This window comes from Dermacentor andersoni, chromosome 1, assembly GCF_023375885.2.
Source record: "Dermacentor andersoni chromosome 1, qqDerAnde1_hic_scaffold, whole genome shotgun sequence".
Taxonomy (NCBI): domain Eukaryota; kingdom Metazoa; phylum Arthropoda; class Arachnida; order Ixodida; family Ixodidae; genus Dermacentor; species Dermacentor andersoni.
The window spans coordinates 391,181,580-391,200,911 of NC_092814.1; the positions used below are offsets into that span (position 1 = coordinate 391,181,580).

The following is a 19,332-nucleotide window of genomic DNA, read 5'->3' on the forward strand; positions in this document are numbered from 1 at the left end:
GACCGTTGTTGTATCTCACAAGTATGCGAACAAAGGGAATAGTCGACAACATGCAACCCTGAATTTCCCAGTTATGATTTATTCGCATCAGAAAGGGTGTTGAATTTATTTGCGATATTTGGAATATTAACAGGCCCGTACTTCTAAGCTTACCACTACATCCACACCACCTTTCCCACTGCGCAAGTATTGATAGCGCACCCGTTTTCATCCACCATCTGCTAAAGAAACTCTCCAATCTATCACGCACTGCATTGCCAATGTGAGCGTGCCTTCTTTCGCCGGTAAAACAAGAAAAACAACTACCAAGTGCACGTGAATGAATGTGCCAAAGTAATCCTATGCGGAATCACTCGAGTACTAGAAAATATAGCAAAAAGATACTCCTGAAAGCTGGAGCGAGGGCTCAATTCATGGGGGCAGCAGTGTCCGTGTTCTCAATTTCTTTTAATTACGTTGTGCAGAGTTGACTCACAAGCTGGCATGTGCCGGAACTTGTATACGGGATGGTACTTCATTTTGCACAGTATTTATTATAAAGCAACAATGCCATTAAGAAATTTCTACTTCTAAAGCTAGATTAAGTTTTAGAGGCAGACATTATTTCCACGAGCAAATAAAACGATCTGTGAAGCTGAAAAATAATTGGCTAAATAACTTTCAAGCTAACTACTTCATGGCACATATGTCAAGTCACGAATTATAGCCGGTGACTATGAAAGTCATATACAAATGGAATTAATTTTGAGGACGACACAAGTTTCGAGACAAGCGTTCCCAAACTTTTAGATGAAAGTTATTCGTGTTCTACCTAACTTGAAGGTTGAACGCGTAAAAAAAAGCTTTATTTAAAAAAAATTATGAGCCATTGCATTCTGTGAAGCTCGACGACCAGCGAAGCTTTATAGCACACGACACAGAGGGAGTGTTCTTTTAAAGAGAATCGCGTGGACGACAGGAACGCCACCCCGAGGAGCCGGAGGAAAGTAGACACGCGTGACCATTCGACGAGACCGCCACCACGGGAGAGCGCAAGGAAAGGAAACTGGATATGCAAGCCCCTGGAAGGCCGACAAAGAAAGGGCGGAGCGAATTTATATATGGCAGACGCGGGTCAATGTGTAGTATCTGTTCTTGTCAGCTTAATATGCGATACGGGTTGCATTTGCACCCAAGATACTGAACTTATTTTGGCAAGTTGGCGGAGTACTTGAAGCCTGCTTCACCTCCGCCGCGTGTCGGCCCGCTATGCGCTATCTTCGGGATCAGGCGACGGTTTTTGCTTGCGCAGAACATAAATGCCAGGAACCCTAGCCATAAACAGCTTCGCTGTAAAAGTAAGTGGAACAACAGTACATTTTCACCACAAGTTTGGCAGCGCTTATCTCAAAACCGGTGACTTTCAAAGTTCACTTTAGGTTGATTTTCCTGTGAACTTACTCGCTTCAGTTCGCTTATTGCTCTATGTGTGCTGAAGTATATCGTTCGAACGCAGCTTAGTAAAATTTTGGTAATTACTGTAAGTAATGTAAGTCCGTGTGTTCTAGTAAACCAGATTAATGAGGAAATTTCGGCAGTTTGCCACACATGATATATATATATATATATATATATATATATATATATATATATATATATATATCCAAATTATTATTTGTTATATATATAAGAATTCTTAATTTTAAGAAACTGTATACTGTTGCAGCCCACTTATAGCATTATTCATTCACTTATTCGTCCAGTTATATCTCAAGAGTCCCAGCTGGACGTTATGTGAGCGGTGACTCGCACAGTGCAGCTCTCGGTAATGGTTGAGTGTCGCCGAGAATCACAGATTCTCTAATGGCATATTTTTATCCTTTTTAGGGAAACCGAGTATGATGCGAGGCTGGCTGGTTTCTCAAAATATCAGGTAAGATGTTTAGCCAGGAATACGTTGGTGACAACTTTAAGGCCTCCAATAATTCCTTCAATTAAAAACTTATTTGCACAGCATTTCTTACATCTCCAAAATCACAAAAGATGTACAGGTGCAGAAGTCACGAAAAATTTTTCGTAAATAGAGAGTTTTCTCAGGTCCACAGAATGTGACAGGTATGATAGTGCTCACAATAGGAACATCAGATGTGAGGAGATTAACGGTTTCATGTCTAGCAGGCTTCAAAAGCACTTATCCAGCCACTCTCTAATTATAAATAGTGCGCACACTGTGGAAAACAATGAAAAAGCGGAGCCATACATACAACGATAAAACCCACATCGTCCAAAATTACCGAACCGACAACCTTTCCACTCGTGCTAGTAAAACATTTTGCACACTTTATACAAACTTCCGGCACAATTCTAATACGAAGTTTTTCAAGATGCATGCGACAAATTTCAAATATCATTACCCTCATCAATACTGTTTCTGTTCATGCACTATCCCAGCGTGAACAATTGTGTAAACAGCGGCTGAAACGTTTAACCATGGCTATTTGAAGCAGCCACCGACTTCAACATTTCACATAACTTTATCCCGTCCGCTTCGTGGGCTGAAACCAAGAGCTGAAAATGAGCGCAGAACAAACCACACATACGATGGCCGAACTTTTTCATCCTTCAACTCCAGCTCTTAACCCTAAAATGAAGAATGGAGCCAAAATATGGAGTATAAAAGTGCAGTTCAACAGTTTTAAAGTGAGATGAGATCCTTCAGAAAGGCTGGCCTATGTTTAGATAGGGGGACCTCTCTTCGTCAACGGCGGCCTTGTCATCCTCGATGCTTAGTTTTCACAAGTTAGTAGGGTTATGTCACGTGCGGTCGTTGGCGGTAGCTGGCTGTACATGAAGAAGCTGAAAGGAAACTGAGCATTGTGCTTTGACCTTTCAGGGCATGGTTTATAAGAGAAGAAAAAATCAGCGGATCCCACGCAGTGTGGGAATCGATGTAAACAAAGTTGTGTGTGCTGTTTGCTTTGAATGACGATAATTAGCGGTGATGTTGGCAACGAATGTGTAATTTCTTCAGCGCTTAGTCCAATATGAGAGTGTTGAGTTGATATTACACGTTCTCTTGCGTGGACCACTGCAGTTTGTATAACACACAGAACACACAGGGAGACGTGTTTCCTTGAGGTGTTGTGCCTCAAGCATTGATTGATGTATCATTGAGTGGCCATCTTGAATGCCTGCTCAATCAATCAGATGATCTTCGCTTTGTTTATCTTGGAGCTAATGACCCTATAGTGCTAAGTACTAAATTGAAGTTGTTATATTCAGCGAATTACTACATTGTCTGGAAACACTAACACAATCGAAGCATCTTGGTTCTGCCGATCTGCTGGAAACAGTATTAGGCGCGAGAATTACATGATAAATTCCAAATGTGCGTTCTAATAAGGGAAATTTCAAGTTATCTTGGATAAATATTCAATCATTCAGGTGATCTTCGCTTTGTTAATCAGGGAGAGAAATAGCCGATGGCACTAATTACGAACTAAATTGAAGTTCTTATATGCAGCGAATTCCTACGAAAACAAAGGAGGAATCTTGGTTTTGTCGATCTCCTGGAAACAGTACTAAGCTTGAGACCGACATGAGAAATTCGAAGGGCGCGCTCCACTCAGGGAGATTTTAAACTGTTTTCGATTTCCAATGAAATCCTCACACAATTCTCGATCTGTTAATCTTCGAAATGGATATCTAATAGCGCTAATTGTGTACTACTTTAAGGTGGTATATAAACAAATTACTATAAAATCATGCAACATACACTAAAGCAATCGAAGAATATTGGTTTTGTCGACGTTCTGACAGCCGCAGTAGTCGCGAGAATGACACGAGGAATTCGAAGTGTGCGTCTCACTCTGGGATATTTCAAATCATCTTGTAGGTCCACCCAAACCTTCAGATGATCTTCGCTCTGATAATCGTTGAGGTGGACACCCAATAGTGCTAATAACGTATTACGTTCAAGCTGTTATAGTGAAAGAACTCCTATGTTATTGTGAAGGACTCACTAAAGAAATAGAAGAATCTTGGTCTTCTCGAGGTTCTGGCAACAGTAGTGGTCGCGAGGATAAGATGATAAATTCGAAGTGTGCGTTCCACTCAGGGACGTTTCAAGTTCTTTTGGATGCCCACTCAGACACTTAGATGATCTTCGCATTGTTCATCCTTCAGCTGGAGACCTGATAGCGCTAATTACGTACAAAGTTCATGTTATGTTCAGTGAATTTCTACGTTGTCTTGAAACACTGACTAAATCAATCGAAGAATTTTCGTTTTGTCCATCTCCTGGAGACCGAACTAGGCGTGATATAACATGAGAAATTGGAGGCTTCAAATTGTCTTCGATATTAAATCAAATGCTCAGACGATCCTTGATTTGTTAAACTTCGAAATGGAGACCCAATAGCGCTAATTACGTACAACGTTCAAGCTAGTATATTGAAAGAATTCCTACGTTATTGTGAAAGCCTCACTAAAGCAATAAATAAATCTTGGTTTTATCGACGTTCCTGCAACAGTAGCAGTTGCGAGAATGATCTCAGGAATCCGAAGTATGTGTTCCACTCAGGAAGATTTCAAGTTGTCTTGGATGTTCAACCAAAGCTTGAGGTGATCTTCGCTTCTTAACCTTGGAGGTGCATACAAATAGCACTAATAACGTACCGTGTGGAAGCTGGTATATTGAAACAATTCCTTGATCATCCGGAAAGACTCCCTCAAGCAATTAAAAAATCTTGGTTTTGTTGACGTCCTGGCAACAGTAGGAGTTGAGAGAATGACACGAGAAATTGGGGGTGCGCGTTCCTCGCAGTGGAATTTCAAATTGTCTTTTAAGTCCAATCGAATCCCCAGAAAATCCTCGCTTTGTTAATCTTCGAGGTGGAGGCGGAATAGAGCTGATACCGTACTATGCTCCAGTTGTTATATTCAGTTTATTTCTACGTTATCATGAAAGACTTCCTGAAGCAATGAAAGAATCTTGGTTTGGTCGACGCTCAGGCAACAGTAATAGTCGTGAGGATGAGATGAGAAATCGGAAGTGTGCGGTTCACTCAGGGAGATACCACGTTGTCTTCGATGTCCACTCAAACCCTGAAATGATCTTTGCTTCGTTGATGTTCACGGTAAAGGGCCAATAGCACTAATGGGTGCCTCTTGTGACCTGGGTGCAGTGGTGGCGTATAGGTAGAGTATCTGCCTCGCGGACCGTGGCTCGAATTCCCCTGCCGCGCAATTTTCCACCGGATTAAAAAAAAATCCGCGTGTGCATAAAATTGCATAAAACAGGCCTGCCTGATCCAAGTGACCAGAACCGGTAACGCCCTCCCTCACCAGAGCAGGATTGCCCACCCTGGTGCAGTACTTGACCACAACCTCCTTTATGAATACAACAATCAAACCCCGGCCCTCAGTGGCTGCGAAGCAACTGACCACGGCGGCGGTCAGACCTATGACGCAGAAGAGGGTGCTAAGAATACCCGGGTCTGAACAGGCCGCCATTGGAATCTGAACCTGGCAATGTTTAACGCTAGAACGTTATCTAGTGAGGCGAGTCTAGCAGTGCTATTGCAGGAATTAGAGGGCAGTAAATGGAATATATTATGGCTCAGTGAAGTTAGGAGGACAAAAGAATCATATAAAAGCGGGCACGTCCTATGCTACCAGGGCTTCGCGGAGAGACGAGAATTAGGAGTCGGATTCCTGATTAATAAGTATATAGCTGGTAACATACAGGAATTTTATAGCATTAACGAGAGGGGGACAGGTCTTGTTGTGAAACTTAATAAGACGTACAAATTGAAGGTCGTACAGGTCTACACCCCTACCTCCAGTGATGATCACCAGGAAGTCGAAAGCTTCTATGAAGACGTGGAATCGGCGATGGGTAAAGTCAAAACAAAATGCACTATACTGATGGGCGACTACAATGCCAGGGTAGGCAAGAAGCAGGCTGGAGACAAGTCAGTGGGGGAATATGGCATACACTCTAGGAATAGCTGGGGAGGGTTATTGGTAGAGTTTGCAGAACAGAATAATATGCGGATAATGAATAACTTCTTCCGCAAGCGGGATAGCTGACAGTGGACGTGGAGGAGCCCGAATGGCGAGACTAGAAATGAAATAGACCTTATACGCTGCGCGAACCCTGGCATCATATAAGAAGTGGACGGGCTGAGCAAGGTGCGCTGCAGTGACCATAGGATGGTAAGAACTCGAATTAGCCTAGACTTGAGGAGGGAACGGAAGAAACTGGTAGACAAGAAGTGGATCAATGAGTTATCGGTAAGAAGTACAATAGAGGAAATGCGGATCAATCTACAGAACAGGTATTCGGCTTTAACTCAGGAAGAGGTCCTTAGTGTTGAAGCAATGAACGACAATCTTCTTATGGGCATCATTAAGGAGTGTGCAATAGAAGTCGGTGGTAACTCCGTTAGACAGCATGCCAGTAAGCTATCGCAGGAGAGGAAAGATCTGCTCAAGAAACGCCAATGTATGAAAGCCTCTAACCCTACAGCTAGAATAGAACTGGCAGAACTTCCCAAGGTAATCAACAAGCGTAACACAGCTGAGATAAGGAAGTATAATATGTATAGAATTGAACATGCTCTCAGGAACGGAGCAAGCCTAAAAGCAGTCAAGAAACTAGGAATAGGCAAGAATCAGATGTATGCGTTAAGAGGCCAAGCCGACAATATCATTACTAATATGGATGAGATAGTTGAAGTGGCTGTGGGGTTCTATAGAGATTTATACAGTACCAGTGGCACCCACGACGATAACGGAAGAGAGAACAGTCTAGAGGAATTTGAAATCCCACAAGTAACGCCGGAAGAAGTAAAGAAAGCCTTGGGAGCTATGAAAAGGGGGGAGGCTGCTGGGAAGGATCAGGTAACAGCAGATTTGTTGAAGGATGGCGGGCAGATTGTTCTAGAAAAACTGGCCACCCTGCATACGGAATGCCTCAAGACCTCGAGCGTACCTGAATGGCATACTAAGTTAAAGCTGTTTTATTCAGCGAATTCCTACGTTATCGTAAAACAGTCAATAAAGCATTCAAATAATCATTGTTTTGTCGAATATCTCGGAGGAGTCGCAGTCACGTGAATCACTGAGCAATTTAAAGTGTGTTTTTCACTCAATGAGCCTGTAAGTTGTCTTGGGTACCGACTTAAACGCTAAGAGGATCTTGGCTTTGACCTTCTTTCAGGATGAGTTCGAATATCAACTATTACCTACTATGTCTACGTTGTTATATTTAGCGAGTTCCTCCATCGTCTTTGACGCTCACTTAAGTAATCTTACAATCTAGATCCTCTCAAACTTCATTGGAGCTGTCACATCTGCGAGAATGACATACGACCATAGAACCGAAGTATGAGTCTCAGGCTATGAGATGTTAAGTGGTTTCGAACGGTCACTCAAAAGCCTAGACGATCTTGGAGGAGTTCCAAGATCAACAATTGAATACTCCGTCAGACAATTTATACGTAGCAGATTTCTACGTTATATATATATATATATATATATATATATAAACGAGAAGAAAGGGGGTTAACCGAGGGACCCGACATTTGTTAGTCATATAATGAGAAGCCAACAAACACTGACACCAAGGACAACATAGGGGAAATTGCATGTGCTTAATAAATGAAGTAAAGTAACGATAGATTAATGGAAATTAAAGTGGATGAAAAAACAACTTGCCGCAGGTGGAAACCGAACCCACAACCTTCGCATGTAGCGTGCGATGCTCTACCAATTGAGCTACCGCGGCGGCGTTTCCCCATCCACTTTCTTGGGTATTTATGTGTACTAGTAGAACCCTGGGAGTGTTAGCCAGCGCCCCCACTCCCAGACCTTGGCGGCGGACGTGGAACGAGTTCCATGATATATATATATATATATATCAGGCGTTCATTAACAAGCCAGGTACAGTTAGACGTGACGGCCTTGATCAGTTGAGCGCCTATCGAAATTAAGCTAGCGCGCGGCACGTCGTCCTCCTCCTTCACCTGTCTTGGCTGCCCCACATACGGTTGATGCGTAAACCCACTACGTACGTAAGAGTGTGACATTTCTCTGCGCACAGACAAACCCCGCCGGACAGGTCAAACAGGTTGTCGAGAAATAAAGGGCTTTATACGGGCTACATGTGAAAGGTCCGTCTTTGCTGACCGTCGGCCATTTGACGTGAGGTGTACTATGCGGTAGGTTAATTCGAATTTACGATCAGTAATAAGATAGGGTGCAACATAGTGGACCAGCAGTTTTCACATAATACACGTTTTCTTGTTGTTTTCCAAAGAAACTAAGTCCCCGGGTTCGTTTATCACTTGTTGGCCTCGGCGCTCGTAGCGTGCCATCGAGCGGTCTTGTGAAATAAGAGTGCGCAAAGAAGCAAGTCATGGTGTCCTCTTCAGCAAGAGAGACGGTGTAGGATATACAAAGATACAAAAAGAGGAAGATTGTGTCTAGTGTGTAACGAGGCGGATGAGCATAAAAAAGAAAGAAGGGACTGTAACCCGTAATTTCGTACTGTGAGGTGTTAAATGCGTACCTAATGAAAGGTAGCATGCTATCCCAGTTGTTATGATCTGACGTGACATACATGGACATCATGTTAGTAAGAGCTATGTTCATGCGTTCCATAAGGCCATTTGTTTGTGAATGATACGGGGTTGAATGTCGAAAACTTGAGGCACATAGACGAAACATCTCTTTGACCACGTCTGTAGTGAACTGGCGCCCACAATCGTTGATGGTGACTCTGGGAGGTCCTTGTCAGAGAATGACAAAACGCAGCAGGGAAATCGAATTCGGTTGCCGTAGCCCATGGTATCGCAGCTGTCTCACAGTAGCCCGTCAAGTGATCGGCACGCACGACATTCCAGTGGTTCCCTTCAGCTGACCGCGGGAAAGGACCCAGAAGATCGATGCCCACTTGCTCAAACGAAGTGCTGAGGGGTGGCACTGGATGTAGTCGACCAGGAGGAGCACTCGTCGGACACTTGTGACGTTGACCCTCGTTTCAGCTGGATACGTAGTGGTCGGTAGTCTGGCGCATTTTAGGCCAGTAGAACCTTTATTGAACGCGGTAGAGCGTCAGTTGAGATCCGAAATTACCAGATGTTGGATAGTCATGCATACAGCCCAAGAGGGAGACACGGTGACTCACCCGCACCACTAGAAAATATCCTAGGCCTGTAGCAGAATACTTCTTTTTGTAAAGAACCCCATCACGAACGCAGAAACGAGTGGACGGTGCCTATTTTCTTGCAGTATTGAGCAGTGACTCTAAAGTTCTGTGTTTTTGCTGCTCAATCTTGGAGGTATTTATATCAATTACTCCTGGCCCCAGTGATGCGATTTAGTGGTCGAAGTCGTCCACGTTGCAGAACCTCGTTGGAAGCGGCAAGCGCGAGATGCAGTCAGTGTCGGCTTGCCGTCGGCAGTTTTTATAAGAAACGCTAAAGTCATATTCCTGTAAACGAAGCGTCCAACGCACAAGCCCTCCCGGCGGATCACGCAGAGTAACGAGCCAGCAGAGAGAATGGGCGTCCAAACCAAAGGTATGACCGGAAGCGCGGTACTGCGAAAATCCCTGCAAGACATTCTTCCTCGGTGTCGGGGTAGATGCGCTCGCACTTACTTAAAGAGCGACTCGCGTAGGTGACGACGTGTTCCTTGGTGTCGACCTGTTGGATCAGGACAGCGCCGATGCCAATACCGCAAGCGTCCCTATGAACTTCTTTGGGAGCCGCATCGCCGAAGTGTCGAAGGATGGGACAGCACGTCACAAGAAGAGAGAGAGAGAGAAAAAAACATTTATTCGAACCATCGAGGTGGTTGCTATGAGGTCGAGTGGGTGGTGTCCTCATTCCAGGACTCCACTGGCCATGGCTGCTCGACGTACTTGCTGGACGAGAGCTTCTTGTCCCGCCAGGGTATCGCCGGTCAGCTGTACCTCCCACCGCTCAAATGACGTGCTAGGCGTCTTTAAGTGTTGAGGTTTGCCCCCGCACCCCCACGAGATGTGGAAGAGTGTAGGGCGTGTGTCGCCGCACCAGGGGCAGATGCCGCGATGTGTATGCGGGAACATTTTACTGTATTTGTGTAGGTTAGGAAATGTGTTTGTCTGAATAAATCGGAGAGCTACAGCATCCTCAGTGCTGAGCTTTCTGTGAGGCGGAGGATAAATCCTGCGGTCGAGTCGCTGGATCTCGAGTCGGTCGCAGTAATTGGACGGCAGGGGCATGAAGGTAAATGGTGGGGATTGATGAGACGATTCGTCTTGCCCCGCTCGGTTGATTAGCGCTCGAGCTAGGGCGTTCGCCCTCTCGTTCCCCTCCAGACCCGCGTGGCCCGGCGTCCACGTGATTTGGTGGTATTCCTGCAGCCTCGGGCCTAGAATCTGAGCCGCCAGCAGCGGTGTTCGTCCGTTGGTAAAGTTACGGCAGGCCTGTTGCGAGTCGGTAACGACATGGACTTCCCTGCCTACCCTGTCTTCTTGCTTTATTACCAGCGCCGCAGCTATGGTTTCAGCCGCAGCTGGGGTCTCTGCCCTTACGGAGGCCGCGAGAGTCAAGGAGTTGTCTCTCCCGTTCACGGCGGCTACCGCGAAGAGGCCCCCTACAGGGTACGCCGCCACGTCCACGTACGTTACGTACGGGTCACCCTTGAATTGTCGGCGCTGTCTGTCGACGCGAGCCTTGCGTCGTCCTTCATGGAGTTCATGGCTCATGTGCTTCGGTATCGGGTTCGCCTTGATCTTGCCTCTGACCTCAGGCGGGAGTGATCGTTGCCCATCGAGGGCACGGAGCTCAGTTGCCGTTCCGGTCCGGTGGGGGATGGCTCTGCCCGCCGCCGTGTTCTGTAGTCTGGCCTTTTGCGAAGCCATAACCGCGTCCGACAGCTCAGCGAAGGTGTTGTGGATCCCGAGGGCAGCTAACTTCTCGTTTGAGGTGGTGACAGGGAGACCCAGGGCCGTTTTGTACACGCCTCTGATGATGGCATCGAGTTGTTCTTGGTCGCGTTTGTTTAGCGAGTGATAGTGATACGGCATGCTATACGTGATTCTGCTGATCACCAGAGCCTGGACGAGGCGAAGCGTGTCTTCTTCTCGCATGCCCTTGCGGCTTCTTGTAATTCGTTTTATAATCCTCGAGATCTGGTTGGTGGCAGACCTTAGGGTTTGGATGGTGTGGGAGGCTTTCAGGTTGCTCTGGACCCAAAAACCCAGAATCCTAGTCTTATTGCCTTCCGTGATCTTCTGGCCTTCAAGATAGAGGTAGATAGGGCCGGGGGACTTGTAGATTCCTCCTCCGTGCACCCGGATCACCTCGGACTTTTCTGGCGCACAACGCATCCCGCTTACTGCCGCAAATCTCTCCACGGCCGTCGCGGCCTCTTGAAGGGTCGCCTTCAGCTCGCGAAAACTAGCTTCAGATTCAGGGGTCCAGTCAAAAGGAAGGTCCATCTGGAGGAGGCATGTCAGTGGATAGGGGATGTTGGCAAATCCACGAATAAGCCGGCTGAAATGTGAGTAAAGCCCCAAGAAACTGCGTAGCTCTTACACGGTGAGGTTGCTTAAATGCTTCCAGAGTAGCAGCCTTCGCGGGATCGTGTGGCATGCCGTCCTTATCCAGTAGATGACCCAGAACCAGTGTTTGGCACTCTTCAAAATGACATTTCTTCGAGTTCAGCACCAAAGCCACTTTTCCAAGCAGTCTACCACAAGATCGAGACGTGTGTTGTGCTCATTGAGCGTGCGCCCAGGAATCACTACATCGTGCAGATAGCACATGCATACTTCCCACTTCAAACCACCCAGGATGTTGTCAATAAAGCGCTCAAAAGTTGCAGGCGCATTACAGAGCCCGAATGGCATCACATTAAATTCTAAAATTCCGTTTGGTGCTACAAATGCTTTTTTCTCCTTGTCTGCCTTCGGCATACGAATCTGTCAGTACCCCGACCTCAAGTCAACAGACGAAAAATAAGGCGCTGATGAAAGGCAGTCGACGGCATTGTCAATATGCGGGAAAGGATATACGTCAATTTAGTGATCGTGATGGTGTTGAGGTGGCGCTTGTCAACACAAAATCTTCATATACCATCTTTCTTTTTAACCGTAATCACTGGTGCTGCCCACGGACTACATAATTCTTGGATTGCGTTCTTATCTAGCATTTCGCGCACTTGGTCTTTGATCACTTGAATTCTGATGATATACTGCTTCTGTCGCAAAGCAAGCAGTTTTGCAACCTGCGCAAACAACCGACCACAGAGGGAGAGAACACACAAGGACAGGCGCAGACGTGCAACTAATCTTTATTCCACAAAGACCACATATAAATACATCCCAGAAATACACCCCTGCAGTTGCGCGGAGAAAGCATAATCACCCGAAACCTTTCTGATCAAGCGACACGCAACCTAAGTACGTTCATGGAGAAACCTCACCTCATTGTAGTAGAGATAAACTGAGGTGCCACTGACACAATCATCGCCCTTCTTTCTTATATGATACGCCTCGCGTAACTCTCTCGCTCGGCTATCTCGGCGCCGGCACAGCATCTTCACTTCTTTCAGGATCGGCTTACACGGGCATGTCAAGTTATGTTATGAGGTTTGTTGATGAACGTAGTTAGGTTGCGCGTTGCTTCAACAGAACGTTTTTGGGTGATAATGGTTTCTCCGCGCAAGCGCAGTGGTGTATTTCTCAGCTGTACTTATATGTGGTCTTTGTGGAATAAAGATTAGTTGCAAGTCTACGCCTGTCCTTGTGTGCTCTCTCTCAGTGGCTGTTTGTTTGCGCAGTTAAAAAAATGTTTGCTAATATGCACCAACTAGCACAATAAGTTCTTCTAAGCTACTTCTGTCGCAAAGTTAGAACGAGATCACGTATCTATGCGATGGTGTATTCGAGAAGGAGGAAACAATGGTGGCCGCTCTTGCTTCGAAAAGTCAAACAGCCCGCCATGTTTTAGAAAAATATTCGCCACTTCATGACGCTGGTTGTTGCTGAGTGACTTGTTCACCATAGCTAGAATGCATGAGCGCGCGGCAGGGCATGTATTAACGAAATGGCGTTCTTCCCCAGAATCAGGGACCTCTGTAAGAATGGTGAGCGACAGAAGTTGATCTTTATGGTAGGCGACAAGTGTCAGACCCTGTGGTAGCATTGCAGGTTATCTTGAACAGTTGACGGTCTATAAGCTAGTGTGTCCCTGAACAACTCACAGTGGGCAATACAATAACAGCACATTCCTCTTGATGCAACTCAGATGAACTAGCTCCAGGGTAGCGTCAAACGTTTCGTTGGTGGTATGGGAACAAGCGACTGAAACACACGCTGCGAATAACAAAGACACAACTGTATCCCTGTATACACAAATCACACTTTCGTGATACGGTGGGCCTTCCATGAAACGCAGCAGAAAAGCTTGTGCCTACACTGTTTTCTCCCGTTCTGCAGTTGACAGTGGCACCACACCGTTTCAAAAAATCAAGGCCCGGGATTGCGTCATGCGTAGAATGACGTAGAACAGTGAACGCTGCTTTAAATATTTGACCACCCAAGATAACGTCTACATAGTACACGCCGACAAAATGCAACAAATCCCCACTAATTCCGCGAAACATATCAGCGCGGTCCCAGCGAAACATCACTTTTCTTCCTAGGAGGCTTCTAAATGAAAGACTGAGCTCTGAAACAGTTGCTCCCGTGTCCACTAGGCCATCGATTAAACTGCGTCAATTAGCACAGACGCCTTATTCTTAAACATACAAATGGGTGAAGGCATTTCTGTCGACATTGAAGATTGTCCAGCGACCTCACCTCCAAGGGCCACGTTGACTAGATTTCCGGAAGTGGCGACGGGTAGCGGCGCCGCAGAGACGGGCACCAGCTTACGCGAGGAGCGGGTGGTGGTGTCAAGCTGTGATCAGATGCTCGAGAACGTTTCCGCAGCGGCTCCTGGTGCTGGTGAGGCAGAATTTCTGGATATGTGAGCGAGGGCGAATACGTTTCGCCAAGTGCAGCACAGTACCGCGTAGACATCGTCGGTCGGTCGAACCTCGGTGGTTGGCGGCAATTGCAGTACCTAGCAATGTGACCCAAGTCGCGACAACCATAGCACACAGGGGGAGACGACGAAGAAGAGCACGGAGCAGACACGTCTCTCACATCGGCTCCGTCTTTTTCGATGTTCCGCTGGCCAATTTCTCGAGGTACGACGATTTCAAGCACATCATCAGATTCGTGAAGTTGCCCAGACTCGACTGATACGAAGTTTCGAGGTGGGAACCAATTTTGACAGTTTTCTTGGACTTTCTCTGTTCATCCCACTACGTGCGGAGCTAACCCTACCGAGGAGCAGGGCCCATTAGGCCTTGCCGGCCTACGTGCCAGGGGGACATGGCAGAATCCCGTATGGAAGAGGAAGAGGATAACAACGAGGAAGATTTCGGTTGGCAAGTGGCTACCGGACGACGATGCCGTGCTGGAAAGAAGAGCAGCAACGCGGCGAACGCGACGCCAAGTACTTCGCAAGCGTCCGACGGAGACGCCGCTACCGGGGGCAGCAAGGGACCCGCCACCAACACCGGCTCGATCAATTATCGTATAGTCAAGGCCTCAAGGATGCCCCAACTGCCCGAGGAGCATCGGAAAATTATAATCAGGCCACGAGGAGGACTAAATTTGAGCAAAGTAAGTACCACCGCTATTGGAACTGCAGTGATCGAGGCTTCAGGCCTAACGGCAGAGCAAGCAAGTGAAGACATGGTGTGCCCCAACTTCACACAAAATATCGTGGTGGTGAGCACGCCTGAACCAGACCATGCGGCAAGGTACGTAAGAATCAAGTCCTTCAAAATCGTGGAAACGGACTACGAGGTCAATGCGTACGAGACGGCCCCGCACGCCACGTGCAAGGGGGTTATTAGACAAGTCGACATCAGGGACTCCCAGTCTACGATCACAAGGAATATCGTGCATGAGCGCAACCCGCTCGCTTTGGCCGCCAAGCGCATCAAGACGTCGGGCTCAGTCATCGTCCTCTTCGATGGACTGAGAGCGCCAAACTTTGTGCGCTACGGGCCGACCTTGTTGAGATGTTATCTCTACAGGAAACAATTTGATGTGTGCTTTACTTGTGGTAGAGTAGGACACCGCTCGGACGTGTGCCCCACGCCGGACTCTGTTCAGTGTAGAGGGCGTGGAGCCCCCAACCCACGAGCGGACCACGTTTGCAAGCCCAAGTGCAAGTTCTGTGGAGGAGACCATCCCACCGGAGACAAGGCGTGCAAGCAGAGATTTCAAACACCCTATGTGGTACGAGCTCGCCGAAGGGAACGCGCCCGGTCACGATCGGCCACGAGGGAGAGAAGCCGCTCCAAGTCGGGAGGAGCGCAGGTGCAAAGGTAACGCGCCCGGTCGCGATCGGCCGCGAGGGAGAGAAGCCGCTCCAAGTCGGTAGGAGCGCAGGCGCGCTTAGAAGATGGAACACCTGGTGCCAAGCCGAAAGTTGGGACCGCCTGGGCGGATAAAGTCAAAGGTACGGTGAGAATCGTTGGTGGCGCCACTACGCCGGCGGTGACTGAAAGCAATGATGCCAGAATAGAACAGTTGATTAGGGAGGTAAACTCTTTGCGTAAAGCTAATGAAGAGCTGACCAAACAGGTAGCAGAACTGAAAAAGAAGGCACAGCCGAGCCCTGCCAGCGTAGCAGTAGCCAGACCAGTAGGTCAAAGCAACGAACCAAGCGAGGGAGATAACTCCCCCGCCCCGAAAAAAAGAGCAGTAAGCCCCGAAACTGACTCTGTTTTCTCAGTCCTCAGCGAGCTGAAAGACGTAATCAAAGAAATTAGAGAGACGACGGAAAGGACTAACTTTAAAGTGGATAAACTATGGAAATGGAGGTTAACGGCCGAACAGCGATTCAAGAAACTCGAAACGAAATGCGGCGACGACGAATTCTTGCCGTCAGAATCAGAAAGCGTAAAATCGCTCTCCGGAACGTCAGGGGGCGCTCCAAAGAGATCGATCGCGGGTAACAGCAAAATTAATCCATTCAATAATCATGGATAGCGCCCACAGTTTTAGTGTGTGGCAGTGGAATTGTCGCGGATTCCACAACAAAAAGGCATCGCTGCGCCAATTAATTAGATCGATAGGGGTCAAACCAAAAGTAATTATGCTGCAGGAAACTTTAGCGGACGAAGTAAAGCTAACCGGGTACAAATCGGTATGTAGAGAAAAAGATTCCGGGAGGGGATTGGCCACCCTCGTTGACAAAAAGCTACCCTTTATCGAACACGATATCCATTTCGGATTGAGTAAAATCGAGTATATCCTAGTAGAAGTCGTACTCAAAAGGCACAAGGGCAGGGCGCAGAGTATCTTCTGCCTAAACATTTATAGCAGTCCCACCTACAAGAAACAAAGCTTTAGGGCACTTTTCAACAAGGCACTCGCAGTCGCAAAGAGCTCCCCGCTCATCATCGGAGGGGACTTTAATGCCCCCTACCAAGCGTGGGGATACGCTTGGAATACAAAGAAAGGTGAGGGGTTATGGAACCTTGCCACGGACCTGGGACTGTGCCTGATCACCGATCCGGCTTTCCCCACCCGCTGTGGCACGTCCACGTGCAGGGACTCTACGCCCGACCTAACTTTTGTCAACAACTCGAAACAAGCTAGTTGGGAAAACTCGGGCACCGATCTAGGCAGCGACCACTATATCACACACATAGGTATAGGTATGCCGAAACAAGAGACTAGAACCTTTCGGTGCACGGACTGGGACCTTTTTAGGAAAGTTAGAGCGAAGAGACTAGAATCGGAACCGATAGAAGCGGGCAGACAGTCCTTCCAGACCTGGATCAACCAGCTCGAAGAGGACCTCAGGGAGGCCACTAAAGAAATTAAGACCGAAGAAAACATAGAGAGCATAGACAGTAGGCTCGCGCATCTGATCGAGGCCAAGCAATCCATTCTGCAAAGATGGAAAACGCAAAGACTGAACCGAAAGCTCAGGAAAAAGATAGCGTTGCTAAACAGGCAGATCGAGGAGCATTCGAGAACGCTCGTGAAACAGCAGTGGGACGAAGTTTGCCACTTGGCAGACGGCAGAATTAAACATGGAGGCAGTTGGAACATCCTCAAACATCTATTGAACGAGAGCGACACTAAGTCAAACAAGAGAACGGCAATTACAAAACTGGTACATAAAGTCAGCCAGTACACGACTCAGGAGGTAGTCATGAGACAGCTCGCGGACAAATATCTCCCGCTCAAACAACCGGGCGATGGCGACGAACGCGTGGAGTACATGGGAGGACCGTGCGAGGAAATGGACCGCGATTTCACCGAGGGTGAGGTACGGGCCGCCCTCCATGGTCTCTCTAGTAGATCGGCAGCCGGACCCGACGGTATTACCAATAAACTCTTAATGAATCTAGACGATGAGTCGATCACTTTCCTGACGGATCATTTCACCGAGTTGTGGAGAAAGGGAGACTATCCAGAGGAATGGAAGATAGCTAACACCATCCTCATACCAAAACCGGGCAAACCACTCCATCTGGATAACCTACGTCCAATCTCGCTTACATCGTGCATAGGTAAAGCTATGGAACACGTTATTCTTAACAGACTCACTAGATACGTCGAGCAAAATGACATACTCCCGTATAACGCGATCGGTTTCCGCCCCGGACTATCGACTCAGGACGCTATGCTCCTGATCAAACACCAGCTCATACACGTTAGCCCGGTGCACGCGAGAGCGATTCTGGGACTAGACGTTGAAAAAGCTTTTGATCGCATAGAGCACAAGGCCATCCTCGAGGTCCTGTCCGAGCTGGGGTTGGGCGAGAGGCTACACAGTGTAGTCAAGGCGTTTCTGGGCGGTAGGCAAGCGAGCCTCACGCTAGGAGAACTAAAATCGAAGGTGATGAACCTGGGAAACAGGGGCACCCCGCAAGGGGCCGTACTTTCGCCCATGCTATTTAATCTAGCAATGACCAGAGTCGCGAGGAAACTGGAGAGTATAGAAGGTATACACTTTACAATATACGCCGATGACATGACCATATGGAGCGCCAACGGTAACGTAGGCCAAACGGAGACCAGACTGCAGGAGAGCATACACGCCGTGGAAAGCACACTAGGCGAGATGGGACTCAACTGTTCGGCGGCAAAGTCGGAGCTTTTGGTCCTAAAACATCGGCGCAGGGGTCGAAGACCCAGGGGCTACGTCCCCGGGGAGGAACCCAAGATTATCTTACGCTGTCACGACGGATCCGCGATCAAGCAGGTGGAAAAGATTAAAGTTTTAGGCTTCCACATAGCAGCGGGAGGTAACAACCAGAATGCCATTCAACACATTTCAAACAAAACGGACCAAGTCATCAGGTTACTAAGGAGAATCAGCAACAGACACAGAGGCCTGGGTGAGGACAGCGCTCTAAGGCTAGTGCACGCCTTCGCTCTCTGTCACTTCACCTACGTGGCAGGTCTATTTAAATGGTCGCAGGCCGAGCTGAACAAGCTAAACACTATGATCAGAAAGTTAGTGAAGGCTACCCTAGGTATACCCATCAGCACCTCGAACGTGAAGCTCATGAACCTAGGCGTGCACAATACGATAGAAGAGATGGCGGAAGCGCAACAGATGGCGCAGCAGGAAAGACTGACGAAAACGCGAGCGGGCAGGCTTATACTCAAAGCGATAGGGACAGACCCAAATAGCTCGATGAACCCGAAGGAATCCGAGGTAGAATTGAGCGCGAAACTTAGAGACGCGATCAGAACCACCCCTCTTCCGAGAAATATGCACCCGGAACACAATGTTAGCAGGAGAAAAGCGAGAGCGAAAGCTTTGTTGAAAGAAATTGAACAGCTAGGACAACAGGCGGCCCTTGTAGACGCTGCTTGGGTCAAAGGCAAAGAGGCCTACACCGCTGTGGTGGTCGACAGCCGGGGCGAGGTACGGGACGCCGTCACCATCTTCACTAAGGATTCCACGGTGGCGGAGCAAGCCGCAATTGCTCTAGCCATCAGGAACCGCAAATGGTCTTTCATCTATAGCGATTCCAAAGCAGCAATTAAGAGCTTTGACAAAGGATATGTAGCTGGGACTGCGGCTAAAATTATCGACAAGGTCGAAATTATCAAAACTGAAATCCGATGGTTTCCTGCACATATGGGACAAGTGGACGAGACTCGGCCCAACCTCAACGAGGTGACGAACGACCTGGCACGAGGACTTGCTTGCCGTGCCGGTCAGAGCCGAACCGACGCCCACTACCATTCCGGCGAGCATAAAG

The 19,332-nt window shown here is 47.7% G+C and overlaps 1 protein-coding gene and 1 non-coding gene across 2 annotated transcripts in view; both read left to right on the plus strand.

The window, feature by feature from the left end:
• Positions 1 to 19,332, plus strand: part of LOC126518733 (uncharacterized) — a 109,551-nt gene that overhangs the window by 34,263 nt on the left and 55,956 nt on the right. The window contains exon 3 of the mRNA XM_050168502.2: positions 1,867 to 1,912. Coding sequence (XP_050024459.1) covers positions 1,867 to 1,912 — 46 coding nt within the window. The remainder of the gene's footprint in view (positions 1 to 1,866; positions 1,913 to 19,332) is intronic.
• LOC126518775 (U2 spliceosomal RNA) lies at positions 1,097 to 1,279 on the plus strand. The gene has a single exon (XR_007596479.1). It is a non-coding gene; the product is annotated as a U2 spliceosomal RNA (small nuclear RNA).